We start from the raw sequence: 13458 nt of genomic DNA on the forward strand, positions 1-13458 counted from the left end.
GTAATACTGGTGTAGTAATACTGGTGTAGTAATACTGGTGTAGTAATACTGTTGTAGTAATACTGGTGTAGTAATACTGGTGTAGTAATACTGGTGTAGTAATACTGGTGTTGTAATACTGTTGTTGTAATACTGGTGTAGTAATACTGGTGTAGTAATAATGGTGTAGTAATTACTGTGTAGTAATACTGGTGTGCTCCTTTGCTCAGATTACTGGAGTGAGAGTGACCATGAGGAGGATGTGTCGTCCAGTCCTAAACAAGACAGCCCCCCCCTCCCTATGACACCTACCCACGCCCCCCTCCAGTGAGTCACACACACACACACACACACCAAACACGCAAGCACGCATGCTCATACGCACATGCACATACTGACACACACATGCTCACACATACACACACAAGCAATTACACGCACATACATGAACACTTTAAATATAAAGCCCCCTCACCTCCCACACGTACAAATACATACACACACACACACACACACACACTGACAAAAACACATAATTACATAAACACACGCATGAAGACATACATGTTTGTGTTTATTGAAATACACACACACAAATACATGCAATGACACACACATACATGGAGATATACAAATACACTCACAGCACACATACTCATGCACACACTATTATGCACACAGACATGAAGACACACAAATACACACACACACTCAAACACGCACACACAGAATCACACAGAGAAACATACGCAACGGAATATAGAGACAGACTGGCCTATTCACAGGTACGCAGAGATAAACCCACTGTGCCGGGCATAGTTCAATCTGATCCTGCGTCTGAACCACACTGTGCACGTGAAATGTCGCCCGCTGGAAGTTAATTTGGCCGTCTGACCGTCTGTTGTCGGCGTCTACACAACCGTCTTCATGGCGGCGTGCGTCCAGCCGTCCTGCCTATTGTAATCTGTCTGTTGGTCCAGCTGTAGCAGCGAGCTCTGCGCGTGCGTCACCGTTTCACAGGTTCCTGCTGAGGCTTTGGTGGCTCATCCTTTCACACCTTCTCCTTACAACGTGTGATTGGTCACCATAATGTCGCTCGCCATCACGCACACACACACACACACACACATGCAAATGCACGCCTGCACGTACATACATACTTGAATACATAGCTAGATAAGCACGCACGCACACGCACACACGCAGCCCGCACGCAACTCATTCACTCCACTCAAAGACGCAAGCAAGCACACTCAAATATGTGCACACACTTATGCACGCACTCACACACACCCACACACACTGAGCACCCATCAGGAGTGTAGACTGAGTGGCAGCTGGCTGCTTCTCTCTGATTGGTTCTCAAGTGCGTCAACACCACAAGGAGTAATACTGGAGAGATCTGTCTCTTAGCATTTCTCTCCTTTCAGCTGCTCTCTCTCTCTCTCTCTCTCTCTCTCTCTCTCTCTCTCTCGTTCCATGTCTCTCCCTCTCTCTCTGTCTCGCTCTCTGTCTGTCTTAGTCTCTCTCTCACTCGCTCTCTATTGCTTTTGCTCGCTTTGTCTTAGTTTCTCTCTCTCTCTCTCTCTCTCTCTCTCTCTCTCTCTCTCGGTTTGAGTTAGTCTCTCTATCTTTCTCTTTTTGCTATCTATTTATTTACCTCTGTCCGCTCTCTCTGTTGGACTCACTCCTGCCCTTTTATTGGTCCCGTTCTACCTATCTCTCTCTGTCTATGGTGCCGTATATCTCTCTGTGCTGCAGTACATCGCTCTGTTCGCTCGCTTTGTCTTTCTATCGATTTCTGCGGCTTCGTGTCGCATTTCAGATAAAGAAATATTCACAGTGTGTCGCAGTGCTGCACAGAATGGGGAGAATATGATGAATATGAATAAAGGTTGTGCAATTATCCCTCTCACTGTCTATGTCTCTGGCCCGCCCCCCTCCAGATGACGGCGTACCTGGAAGGCAGATCGACTCGCCTGTCATCTACGGAGACATCGCGGTCACGGTCCTCCCAGGAGGACTTCCTGTGCGCTGACCCCACCCTGGTGGGGACCAGAGGGGGAGAGCCGCAGTACCACCCCGGCCCTCTGGGGGGCGCCACCACGCACAGTGGTAGGGGGCCAGGGGGCAGCAGCAGCAGCGACGTGCCCTTCCGCTGTGACCCGGTGGACGTATGTGTTTACTGCGGGTTGATCGATACGATAAATAATAAACATAATCAGCCAAAGTAACATTCATTCAAAGGTCATTGTTTGTGTATTCTGGTTGTAGTTGTCTTAGAAATGAACTCTTGTTTACTCTCTCTCCCGGTCTCGCTGCAGTACCGCTCCAGTCCAGCAGGTGGCAGCAGTGAGACGGGCTCCCCGGGCCGCTCCTCGTCGTCCCAGAGGAGGTCCTGGCAGGACCTGATCGAGACCCCGCTGACGGAGGCCGGGCTGCACTACCTGCAGACCGGACCCCTGGGTAACACACAGCTGACTAGTGACCGTTCAGATCACAAAATACATACTACATACTTTTATGTATATATAGGAAATATCTATAAAAAACATACGTAAAAAAAACCAACATATGGACGTATTTTAGAGATCACCATCTTCATCATTCAATAAGTGTCGTTTTGGGAAATTTGGATAATTATTTTTAAAATCCTGTGTGATTTTCACAGATTGTTTACGCTGCACTGCCCAAGCATCTACATTTATTGCACCGTACCTGTACGCAGCATGCTACAGTCCTAATTAATAAGCCCTACACTGCCTGAGCCCTAAAGCAGAGCTCCCTATTGGTAGCACCACGACCCTCGGCCAGCCTCCATGGGACGGAGTGACACACGCCTCGTGACTCACCCCCCCCTCCCTCCCTCAGAGGACGCCGTGTTCGCCGAGCCGGGGCCGCCGTCCATGGCGCCGGGGGGCGGGGTTTACACGCTCCCGGCGCAGAAGAACAACCCGCCGCCCATGACCATGCAGAGGACGGTTGCCGCGGCGCCCCACGGCGGGAAACCCCGCAGCTTCACCCTGCCGCGAGACGGCAGCCTCCACGTGCTGCTGGCCCCAGCCGCCCAGGACCACCTCAGCGGACCCACAGGTGCGCTCGGTCCTCCCAGCGGATTCAGGTTCATTCATCAAGGCGCTCGATGGGGATTGGAGGAGTTTGGTTTGGTGTATAAGGGCAGGGTTATGGTAACCGACCAGGGTTAATGTTGTCATGACGGTGACACGTTACACCACCAGGTGTGAGTGGGATTAGCCGTTACAAGCCGTTTTGAAGGTCTGCCTCTTCTGACATCACAAGTGGGTGTGTCCACCTAGATGTATGACGGATAGATGAGCAACGTTTGCGACAGTCCGCTGGGTAGGCTGGTAGGCTGATCTATCCAGCACACATCTTGGTGGACACGACCACTTCAGGAAAATATGCCTCAGAAGAGGCATATTTTCAAAACGGCTTTTAATGACTAATCACACTCACACACACACAGGATAATATGTCACCTTTAATGTTATTTTAAAGTTTGGCTCTATATCCTGTAGTCTCCTGGGAGTTAAACTGGGACATTATTATAACATCTTCAGCGTCCGCACTGCGGTGTGAATGTATGAAGGAAAATGATCAATGAAATGCACAGAAACAAATCAATAGAAGCAAAGTTGAAAGCTAAATAAGCAAACCAAAAGGGATACTAAATATATCTCACTGTGTGACCGGTCGGACATAAACAACAGAAGGACTGGCTGAGGTTTCCTGAGGACATTCAACAGACTTCACTTGGTCCACAGCATGTTGTTGTTGTGTTTGACAACAGATGGACAGTTAGTATTACGACGGTTAACTGGAAGTGGCATCATATCTGGCCGCCCTGGTGTCTGTCATCTCCTGATCTCCTCAGTGTATTTCTACGGGGATATTTAGCTAAATGAACAAGAGGAGAGTTGAGCTTTGAAAATTGCTGCCAGCGGGCATCGCCAAATGTTTTATTATATGTGTGTTCTCACATGATGTGTCTGTGTGTGTGTGTGTGTGTATGCGCGCCCCTGGGTGTGTGTGTGTGTGTGTGTGTGCATGTGTGTGCGTGTGTGTGTGTGTGTCTGTGTGAGTGTGTGTGTGTGAGTGCGCGCGTGTGTGTGTGTGAGTGAGTGCGTGCGTGCGTGTGCTTGCGTCTGTGCGCGTCTGTGTGCGTTTACATCTGTGTTTGTGTGTGCAGGCGGAGCAGGTGAGGGCGCGTCCCTGGGCGACCTGTTCCGTGCGTGCGAGCAGGGGGGCGTGTGCCCTCTGGGGCGGGGGTCAGAGGTCAGGGGTCAGTCGGAGTTCAGACAGTCGTTTCTGCGCCGGGCCGCCGACCCCCAGCTCAACGACCAGCTGCACCGCCTCCGCATACTGACCTCCACGCTAAAGGTACGCACACACACACACACACACACACACACACACACACACACACACACACACACACCTACAGAGACACACACACACTTATGCAGGCACAGACCCACACAGACATATAGACACGTATGTATGTATGCCTACATGCAAACTTACATACAAATACTCAGAAACACACGTGCACACACTTATGCGCGCACTTATGCACACATGCACACACATTCAGACCTATATGCACTGAATACACAGAGACACAAACAAAGAACTATCCATCCATAAGCACACACATACGCCCGCACTTATTTTAGAAATGCTTTTATCCTTACATACACACGCACACACACTCACACACACGCACGTACACACACGCTCACAAGCACACTCACCTATACGGCTGAAGAGAAACGCACACAAGCAGTGGTCAATCCATCTATCCACACATTCTTCCAGACACACACACACACACAAACACACCCCCCCCCCAGCCTGCTGGCCTGGCTGCCTGTCGTCTGTCCCCCGGTGTCTCTCTCATGGTGTCTCCCTGTCGTTCTGCTTCATGGCTTACTGTCGCACCGGCGTGGTTCCATACCCAACTGCCACTTCCTGTCTGGCGTTGTCTCTATCTGTTCCTCGAGTCTGTACAGCTCTGGTCCGTCTGTGAGGGGAAGCGTGTGGCTTGGTGTGTCCGTGTGTCTCTTTGTGGGCGTTTGGTGAGGGGGGGGGGGGGGGCGTGGCTAATGGCTGGCGTTGTCTGTCGCGTACGGTTGGAGTGGCTTATGGCTTTTTGTGTCTTCTGGCTTCTATCTGTTGCGTGTAGGTGACGTTGTTTGTGTCCTCTGAACATATTGTCCTCTGATTCTTTATTTGATTTATTTATTTTCCCTGTCTGTCCTCTTCAATAGCGCTAGAGAAGTGACCGGGCCCCCCTTCCTGTGTTTTGATTGACAGGCTGTTGGCCAATCCGACGCTGTCGTCCACCGAGTTCCAGGAATGGAAGAGAGCCTATCAGGAGCTGTTCTCTAAGGAGCCGCCTCCGCTGGCGTCACCGCCCGACGACCAATCAGAGCAAGCCCCGCCCCTGACCCCGTCGCTCTCACACACGCACTCCTACATCGAGACTCACGTCTGACGGACAAACGTGCGAAGACACCCAAAACACACGCACACACGTACGAACTCCCCACCTGGCTGTCGTTTTGAGACACACACATACTTTGCTTTCACTCCATCGTGTTTGGACGTCGTGAGCAGGAAGCACTCGGACCGGTTGCCATGGCGAGGACAGGAAGGGGCGATGAGGGACGGCTTGAGAGGACTCGCAGAGGAAGGAGCGCTCATCTGTCACCTGGCTGCTTTTCTCTCAAGGGGGGGGGCGCTGTTGAGTGACTCACCTCCCAGCTTCACTGCCTCGCGTCACATCGGTGTAAACAAGCCGTAACGCCCCCCAACATTGCGCTAGGGGTGGGGAGGGTGGCCGGGTGGGGTGAGTTTCAAGGTAAAAGGACCCTTAAGTGCCGCGCCGGCCAGCCTTTCCACAAACCCCTTCTCCTCCGCACTTCCCGCTGTGACGCGTTGTCTTGGAAACGACCCACGACAGAGCGACGGCCTCTGACGGATCTCGATTTCCGATTGGCTCTCCCGTTCCTTGCGGACGTCATAAGCAGTCCGCGGCGTTTTTTTTGCATCCAGTAGAATCCCAGTGCATCGTCGCTATCCGAGCTGTCCATTGGTGATATTGTCAACGGTATTTTAACCCCTTGCTTGTTGTGCCGTATCCATGGTTACTGTGACATATATAATACTCTTGTAGGACTCGCTCACTCAGGAGTCAAGCACTAAACTAGTCATTGTCCTCCGCCTTGTGAATTAATATTATTATATCCGGTTTACAGCCAAAGTAAACTGTATAGGTGTATAGCAGAGGAGAGCAAGCACAAGTCTTTTCTAAGTGATACATTAGGGTCCGTTTCTAACTTTTGTAGAGCGCTCTGTTGGTGCTGGTCTGGTAGGATAACACTCTGTGCTGGGCTGGTCCTGAAGCATGCACTTCGTAACGCTCTACCCACCATGACACGTTTGGACAAATGGCCGTTTCTCTATTTATGAGTATATACTGCATGAAACGAGATGATATTATATTTGCATAGAAATTAAATATCTGCCGCTGGAGAGAATTGTAATAACTGAATTATTTATTCGTATTGCTGTTCCTCAAATAACACTTTGTGCTTCGACGACACAACAGTATGGGGATAATATAGTACATGTATGTAAATAAATATGTGTACTTGTGCGTACACATCTACGGCTTTCCTTTCCCCATATGCACGCACACACATACACACAGCACATGCCCCTCCTACACATGCACACGCACATACATACACACACAAACACACACACACATATCCCCCCTTACAAACACACACACACATACACACACACACACAAAAATATACACATTAACACATACATACACAAAAACATATATGCATGAATGCATATGCTGGCACATGAACCAACATGAACAATCAAAAAACACACACACACACACACACACACACACACACACACACACACACACACACTATTCTCCTCTTTATACAGACGTAGATCCAAACACACTATGAAATGGATCCTCATTCCATATGCTGCTGCTTGTGGTTGGCTGTGGTCGCATGTGTTTCCTGTAGTTCAGTACTGCCTTTCTTATCCTGTGTTCTTGAATATCTCCAAACATTAGCCCTCTCTTTAACAGCGCAACCTTAGTGTCATGGGTATGTTTGGTTTTCGATTCCGTTGTGTTTAGTTAATGATGAGAATTTGTTTTGGAGCAAAGTCTGTTTGTTCCTTCGACGGTTAAAGTAGTGTAAAGTAGGTTGTGTCATTACGTTTCTGTTTGTGTTCTGTTGGGATAGTTTCAACCAATAAAGTTTTTTTTCCATTTGGATGACAAGACATTTCTGTTACTATGATTACTTGGAACAACTGTTCTACTGTCTTGTTTAGAGAGAGAGAGAGAGAGAAGGAAAGACGAGGAGTGAGACGGACTGATAGTCAGAGAGAGAGTAGGGAGAGAGAGAGAAAGAGGGAGAGGATTATATAACTTCTAAAACTAACAAGATGTTCTGCAATTTCAGTTGTTTGTTGGACAGAAGATGTCAACAAAATAACATGCAATGTTAAAAAAAATTCTGACATGAAATTTCAAGGCAAATTATTCACAAAGTGCAATCAACTATTGGCAGTTAACAAGTATCATCACAACTGATTATGATTATGCTTTCTTTCAGTACAATTGGGGAAAAAAAATATTGTCCATATCACAGCATGAGCTAGGTGGAGTGGCTTGTATCTATAAATAAGCTTGATGTTCAAACAAAAGGCTTTATAGAGATCTTTTATATAATACGTTTTTAAGGCTGTGAAATTCATACTGATACTCTTATCATTACCACAATTATAAATGTGTATTTTATTTGACAAGGTAATTATAACTCTTGAATCGTCTCGACATAATATAATGATTAGCATACTATTGCTGTGGTCTGATAACATCATGGAGTTTGCTTGAGATAATCCTTTTGGGAATATTCAATTGAACAACTTCAAACTCAAAATTATTCAATCATTTTTGGAAGTACAGAACCCAAAACAACAGCATTTCCTTAATTTTAAGGAAATCTTCTTCAAATTCAAATCAGACACGCAATTATGTTCCAACTCAAGGCTTAAAACAGAGAATTCAAACAAGGATGCCAGGAACATAAAAACAAATTCTGTAGAAAAGTAGTAGCACTTCATATAAAGCTTGTAAAACAACAACAGCCCAATTATTTTTACTTCCCCTTACTTCCTGTCTACTATACTCATAAGCTATACATTTTTTAAATGATTAATCTACTGGCTTGAGTTAGCTTTCTCACAGAGTCTAGAAATGGTAAATGTGCCGCATACGTTTATCAACAAATCCTAATAAACATAGAGCTTCGCCTCCAGATAGCTGTTTAGGATTTCCGCTACACATCCGTCCCTGCAAAACACGCCCATTTCAGATATGATCTTTGACATTTCCCTTTTTGGCAAGATTACATTTGGTTGGTCGCAGGAATACAAAACATGCAAATGCCCTTCAGTGCAGGGGCTTGGACGTCATGTTGTCTGCTCATCACTTGCCACAGCCATATCATTTGTAAAGTTCTCAGCAAGTAGCTTGCAGCTCGTATTAAATGTCAGACTATAGATGGTTATAACGCTGGAGGAAGTGGACAGCAGGGCGGGGCGGGTGGAGCTGTTATAGAGGACGCTGTCTTCTACATCAAATGTTCCCTAACATCCACTCTGAGCTCAGGGTTGAGGTGCGGGGCCTCAGGGTGCGGGGCCTCAGTCGGGCAGGGGCAGAAGGGTACACTCTGTGCCGGTCAGGGGCTCAGGGAGGAGGCAGACGTCCTTCCATCGGTCTCGCAGCACGTCGTACTCCAGCACGCTGCGCACTGTCACTTCCTGCCCCTCGCTCCACCGCCTGCCGCCAAAGAGCAGCAGGCTCCCGCTCGGCGTTTTGGCCATCCCGTAGCAGGACGAGCCAATGGTGAGGGGCCGCAGGCGGGTCCAGTGGTCCGACGGCCAATCGTAGCGCTCGATGTCGCAGAAGGGCTCGTGCATGCCCAGCAGGGCGTAGAGGTGGTCGCCGAGGGCGGCCATGCGGTGGCCAAACCGCGCGATGGACATGGACGCCCTCGGCACCCAGGTTCTCCCGCCGGCGCCCGGTTCCCAGCGCAGCACCTCGCGGCTGCACTCGCCGCGGTCGCCGCGGTTACCGTCCCGGAGCCCCCCTCCTTCCGGGCGGTCGGTGTGGACCCCAAGGGGACAGGAGACCCCGCCCGGGTTGCCGGGGATCCCGCCCGACACGTACACCCCGGTGCCGAGCACGGCGGAGGCGTGGCCGTGAAGGGGGCGGGGCATGGCGGCCCCTCGCCGCCACTCGCCGTGGGCCATGTCGTAGCACTCCACGGAGGACAGGGCGGTGTGCGTCGGGGCCCCTGGGCGTGTCTGGCGCCCCCCGATGGCGTAGATGACGTCGGCCACCACGCAGCAGCTGAACCAGGACCGCCGCTCCAGCATGGACGCCACCTTCTCCCATTCGTCGAAGCGAGGGTCGTAGCGCCACACCTCGTTGGATGTCGTCGTGGCGACGGGCTTCCCGCCCCCTCCCTCGTCGCCCTCGGACACCAGGTCTCCGCCGATCACAAAGAGGAAGCCCCCCACCGAGCAGACGCCGTGGTTCCTCAGCCTACGCGGGAGGCGGGACTTTAAGGGCGAGAACGTGCTGTCTCTGAGGTCAAAGGTCAGGATCTGTCGGGCCGGCCAATCGGGGCTCTCCCCTCCCCCGACCAGAAGCACGCGATTGGGCGACGCTCTGAGCGAGGACTGTCTGGTCTGTCTGATTGGCTGAGCCGATCCTAGCCTGTGGTACTCCAGCGCCTTGGTCAGCTGACTTCTAACGAGGGGCGTGGCCAGGGCCTTGTGGGAGCCGCTCAGACGCATGAGGTCACACGAGGGGACCAATCCGAAGCGCAGGCGACTCAGCAGCAGGTTGGACTTCAGCAGTGTGAGTGGCCCGTTCGTGTCCAACCAATCCAGGGCCAGCGCGACAAGCTCCGCCTCCTTGACCCCCGGAATCTCCTCGGCCTCGAGCACGGCTGTCAGCGATTGGCCGTTCAGCTCCAGGAGCTCCTGCCTATGGTGCGGCAGCAGGGTCCTCATCTCCGTGGCGATGGCGTGATTGGCGTCCGCCAACGCGTAGCCAAGGGCGTGGCGCTCGGCCAGGTTGGCGTAGCCGCAGCAGGTGGCAGCGGTCAGCCCGTCGGCGATGAAGCGCTCGCACATCTTCACCGCCGCCTCCACCTGGAGGTACCGCGACGCCTCCAGCGCGGCAGGAAGTGAGGCGGGCGACAGGCTGAGCCAGCCCGAGTACAGGAAGTCCAGGACGCTCTCCAGGCCCTGCGGCGTGACGGCGGGCAGGCTGACGGAGGCGGCCCCGCTCTCGGGGGTGGTCTCGCCGAACAGCGCCCAGAAGTAGTCGCTGGAGCTGGCCAGCAGCGCGCGGTGGCAGGGGAAGGAGCGGCCGCCCGTCTCCAGCACCACGTCGCACATCCGGCCCTCGCCCCGCAGCCGCTGGAGGCGGGACAGCAGGGCCCCCCGGTAGGAGGGGCTATAGACCAGAGAGTAGGCCTCCATACAGGAGGGGGGGGGGGGGGGGGGGGGGGATGAGGGGAAGCCGGATGGAAGGATTACAGAAATGAAGACGGGATGAGTATGAGAACCAAAGGAAAGAGGGAAAGTCGGTTAGAAAGACTTGGAAGGAAGGAAGGAAGGAAGGAAGGAAGGAAGGGAGCGAAGAAGGAAGGAAGGAGGTAAGAGAGGTTGGAGGGTTTGGAAAACAGAGAGAATACCGCTGGTGCTGACGGGGATGGCAGCTGAATGCTGATTAGAAAGCTGAGAGCGACTCGGGAGTAATGAGGAGCGATGACTGAGTCGTGAGTAGATAAGCTAATAAATGCTGGCGAGAGAGAGACAGAGTTAGAGAGCGCAGCTACAGACACAGGGAGAGGGAGACAGTGCAGCTACACAGAGAGAGGGAGAGAGAGACAGTGCAGCTACACAGAGAGGTGAGAGAGAGAGCAGTAACAGAGGGAGAGGGGACAGAGACACTCGGAGAGAGAGAGAAAAGGAGAGAGAGAGAAACAATACAGAGAAAGACAGTGGTGAGAGTCACTCTGCAAGGCCGATGTGAGTCAGACGGTGAGCGGCGTGGCGTGGAGACAGGACAAAGAGGGCGACATGGAGCAGCATGCTCCAGTAGGTGAGGGAGAGGAGATGTTAGTGCTGCTAGCGGCTGGGAGGGAATACCTGCAGGGAGCACCGAGAAGAAAAGGAGGTGGAAGGAACGGAAATGGAAGCAGGGAACGCAAAGAGCGGGTCGTCTGAGTTGAGGTCTCTTCATCTGAATCTGCCTCTCTCTCTGTTTCCCCACCTCTCTCTGGGACTGTCTCTCCCCCCCCCCCCCCTCTTTCTCTCTGTAGCGGGGAGCATGTGACATGTTTTCATGCTGATAGGAAGGATAATCAACTATCCTCTGAGCACACGCACACACTCAAACGCACACTCTCACACACACACACACACATGCACACATACACACACACATGCACATGCACACACAGAGACACTCTCTTGTCCCCTCTGACTTGTTAAATCTGGCTGTGTGTGTTGACCTACAGAGTGTGTTTGATGGTGACTCCATGTTCTGTATCCAGCAAACACAACAAACACACACACACACATTCTACAATGCACACGAATACACACACACAAACAAACAGACACTGTCCCACAGAAAAAGACGCACGCAAACAAACAAATAAACCTACACACCAAAACTAACTGTGACTTCCACAAATAACAAAGAAACAAACACATATATACAAATACACACACACACACGCACGCACGCACGCACGCACGCACACACATAAAATAATCCAGCAATACATACGTAGACACTCACACATAAGCAAATAACACACACAGAGACACCCACATAGACACAACACACACATCACAACACACTACAAAAGGCAGACAGCGTTGTGTCGTTCCACAAGTGAGGTCATCCACTCGGGCAGCTGTCTGTGTCCGGGATTCCAGCACACGACTGACCCCGCGCCAAGCCGTGCCCGCGGTCCCCATGGATACTGCCACAGAAACACTGACACGGCCAGACACACGTCAGCTGCCAACAGCCCGTGTGTGTGTGTGTGTGTGTGTGTGTGTGTGGGTGTGGGTGTGTGTGTGTGTGTGTAAAGGAATTAAACAGCAGGCGTTAGCGGTAGCTCATAGGGCTGTTATTAGCATAAGTTGCGCGACCTTTGTCCTGACCTGTCCTTGACCTTACTGTCATGGCGGATTGTTCCAGCCGACGTTCAGGGTGTCGGAAGAGTGAGGCTAATCTCTGTAAGCCCATGTATGAAGACAAACACATGCACACACAGACACACACTCATACATGACACACACAAAAGGCACACATTCACATAAACACAAACACATGTTCCTGAATCTGGGATCGTTGAAGTATCTATCTTATAGATCAACACATACTCAAAGTCAGTAAAGACATTTTATGCATATGACGTACACACAACTCCATCTCTACTCATATGCAGACATAGGACCCTTATCTAGGTGCACACACACACACACACACACACATGCAGACACACACACACACACACACACGCCCAGACACAAACAGATCCTGTTTTGAAATGGTGAGCCCAGAAGCCAGGAAGGTTTCAGTGAGACTCTGACCTTCAGCTCTCTTCCCCTCTGCTCTCCTGGCCCTGCGCCCCCCCACCCCCCTCCCTGCCCCTCCAAGTGTTTTGCTCAGCACACCATTTGAACTACATAAAATACACAAACACTCACCACACTCTGGATACCACGCTGACACACTAAACAGTAAACACACTAAACTCACTAAACCTCCTCTCACTTAGATATTCCACTGGGACCCCTGATGGAGGCTATACTTAGACACAGCTGTCCTGCTTCTGTGTGTGTGTGTGTGTGTGTGTGTGTGTGTGTGTGTGTGTGTGTGTGTGTGTATGTGTGTGTGTGCGTTTGTGTGTGTGTGTGTGTGTTTGTGTGTGTGTGTTTGTATGTGTGTGTGTGCCTGTCTGTCTGTTTTTTTGTGTGGGTGTGTGTGTGTGTGTGTGTATGTGTGTGTGTGCGTTTGTGTCTGTGTGTGTGTGTGCGCTTGTGTCTGTGTGTGTGTGTGTGTGTGTGTGTGTACGTGTGTGTGGGTGTTTGAGTGTGGGTTAACCCAGCTGTGTGGATATGCATGTTAGGAATTTGGTTTACCATATCAATTTTATTTGTTTGTGTACGTATGGAAGTGTTTATAAGATAAACGATTGTGTGAGTGTGTGGGTGTATGTGTGTTTTGTGTGTGTGTAAGACTGTATGTGCATGTGTGTCTATGTGTGAGTTTGGGGAAGGAGACATAGAAGAGGGAAGCCATCTAAGGAC

At 50.9% G+C, this 13458-nt stretch overlaps 2 protein-coding genes across 2 annotated transcripts in view; one reads left to right on the forward strand and one right to left on the reverse strand.

Annotated features, from left to right (window-relative positions):
• The window catches only part of cnksr2a (connector enhancer of kinase suppressor of Ras 2a), a gene marked incomplete at its 5' end in the record, with an annotated part of 40063 nt that extends 33538 nt beyond the window's left edge, over nucleotides 1–6525 (forward strand). Inside the window, 8 exon segments of the mRNA XM_079754599.1 lie at nucleotides 210–263; nucleotides 266–306; nucleotides 1926–2153; nucleotides 2304–2445; nucleotides 2851–3072; nucleotides 4190–4380; nucleotides 5283–5288; nucleotides 5291–6525. Coding sequence (XP_079610725.1) covers nucleotides 210–263; nucleotides 266–306; nucleotides 1926–2153; nucleotides 2304–2445; nucleotides 2851–3072; nucleotides 4190–4380; nucleotides 5283–5288; nucleotides 5291–5497 — 1091 coding nt within the window. The 3' untranslated portion in view covers nucleotides 5498–6525.
• A 2226-nt stretch (nucleotides 6526–8751) lies between these two features.
• klhl34 (kelch-like family member 34) lies at nucleotides 8752–10605 on the reverse strand (the record flags this gene model as incomplete). The annotated part of the gene is made up of 1 exon (XM_079755273.1): nucleotides 8752–10605. The coding sequence occupies one exon, from the start codon at nucleotides 10603–10605 to the stop codon at nucleotides 8752–8754; it is 1854 nt and encodes a 617-aa protein (XP_079611399.1).
• Between the last annotated feature and the right edge of the window lie 2853 nt (nucleotides 10606–13458).

Source organism: Pollachius pollachius (genome assembly GCF_949987615.1).
Source record: "Pollachius pollachius genome assembly, chromosome: 17".
In the NCBI taxonomy this organism is placed as follows: Eukaryota; Metazoa; Chordata; class Actinopteri; order Gadiformes; family Gadidae; genus Pollachius; species Pollachius pollachius.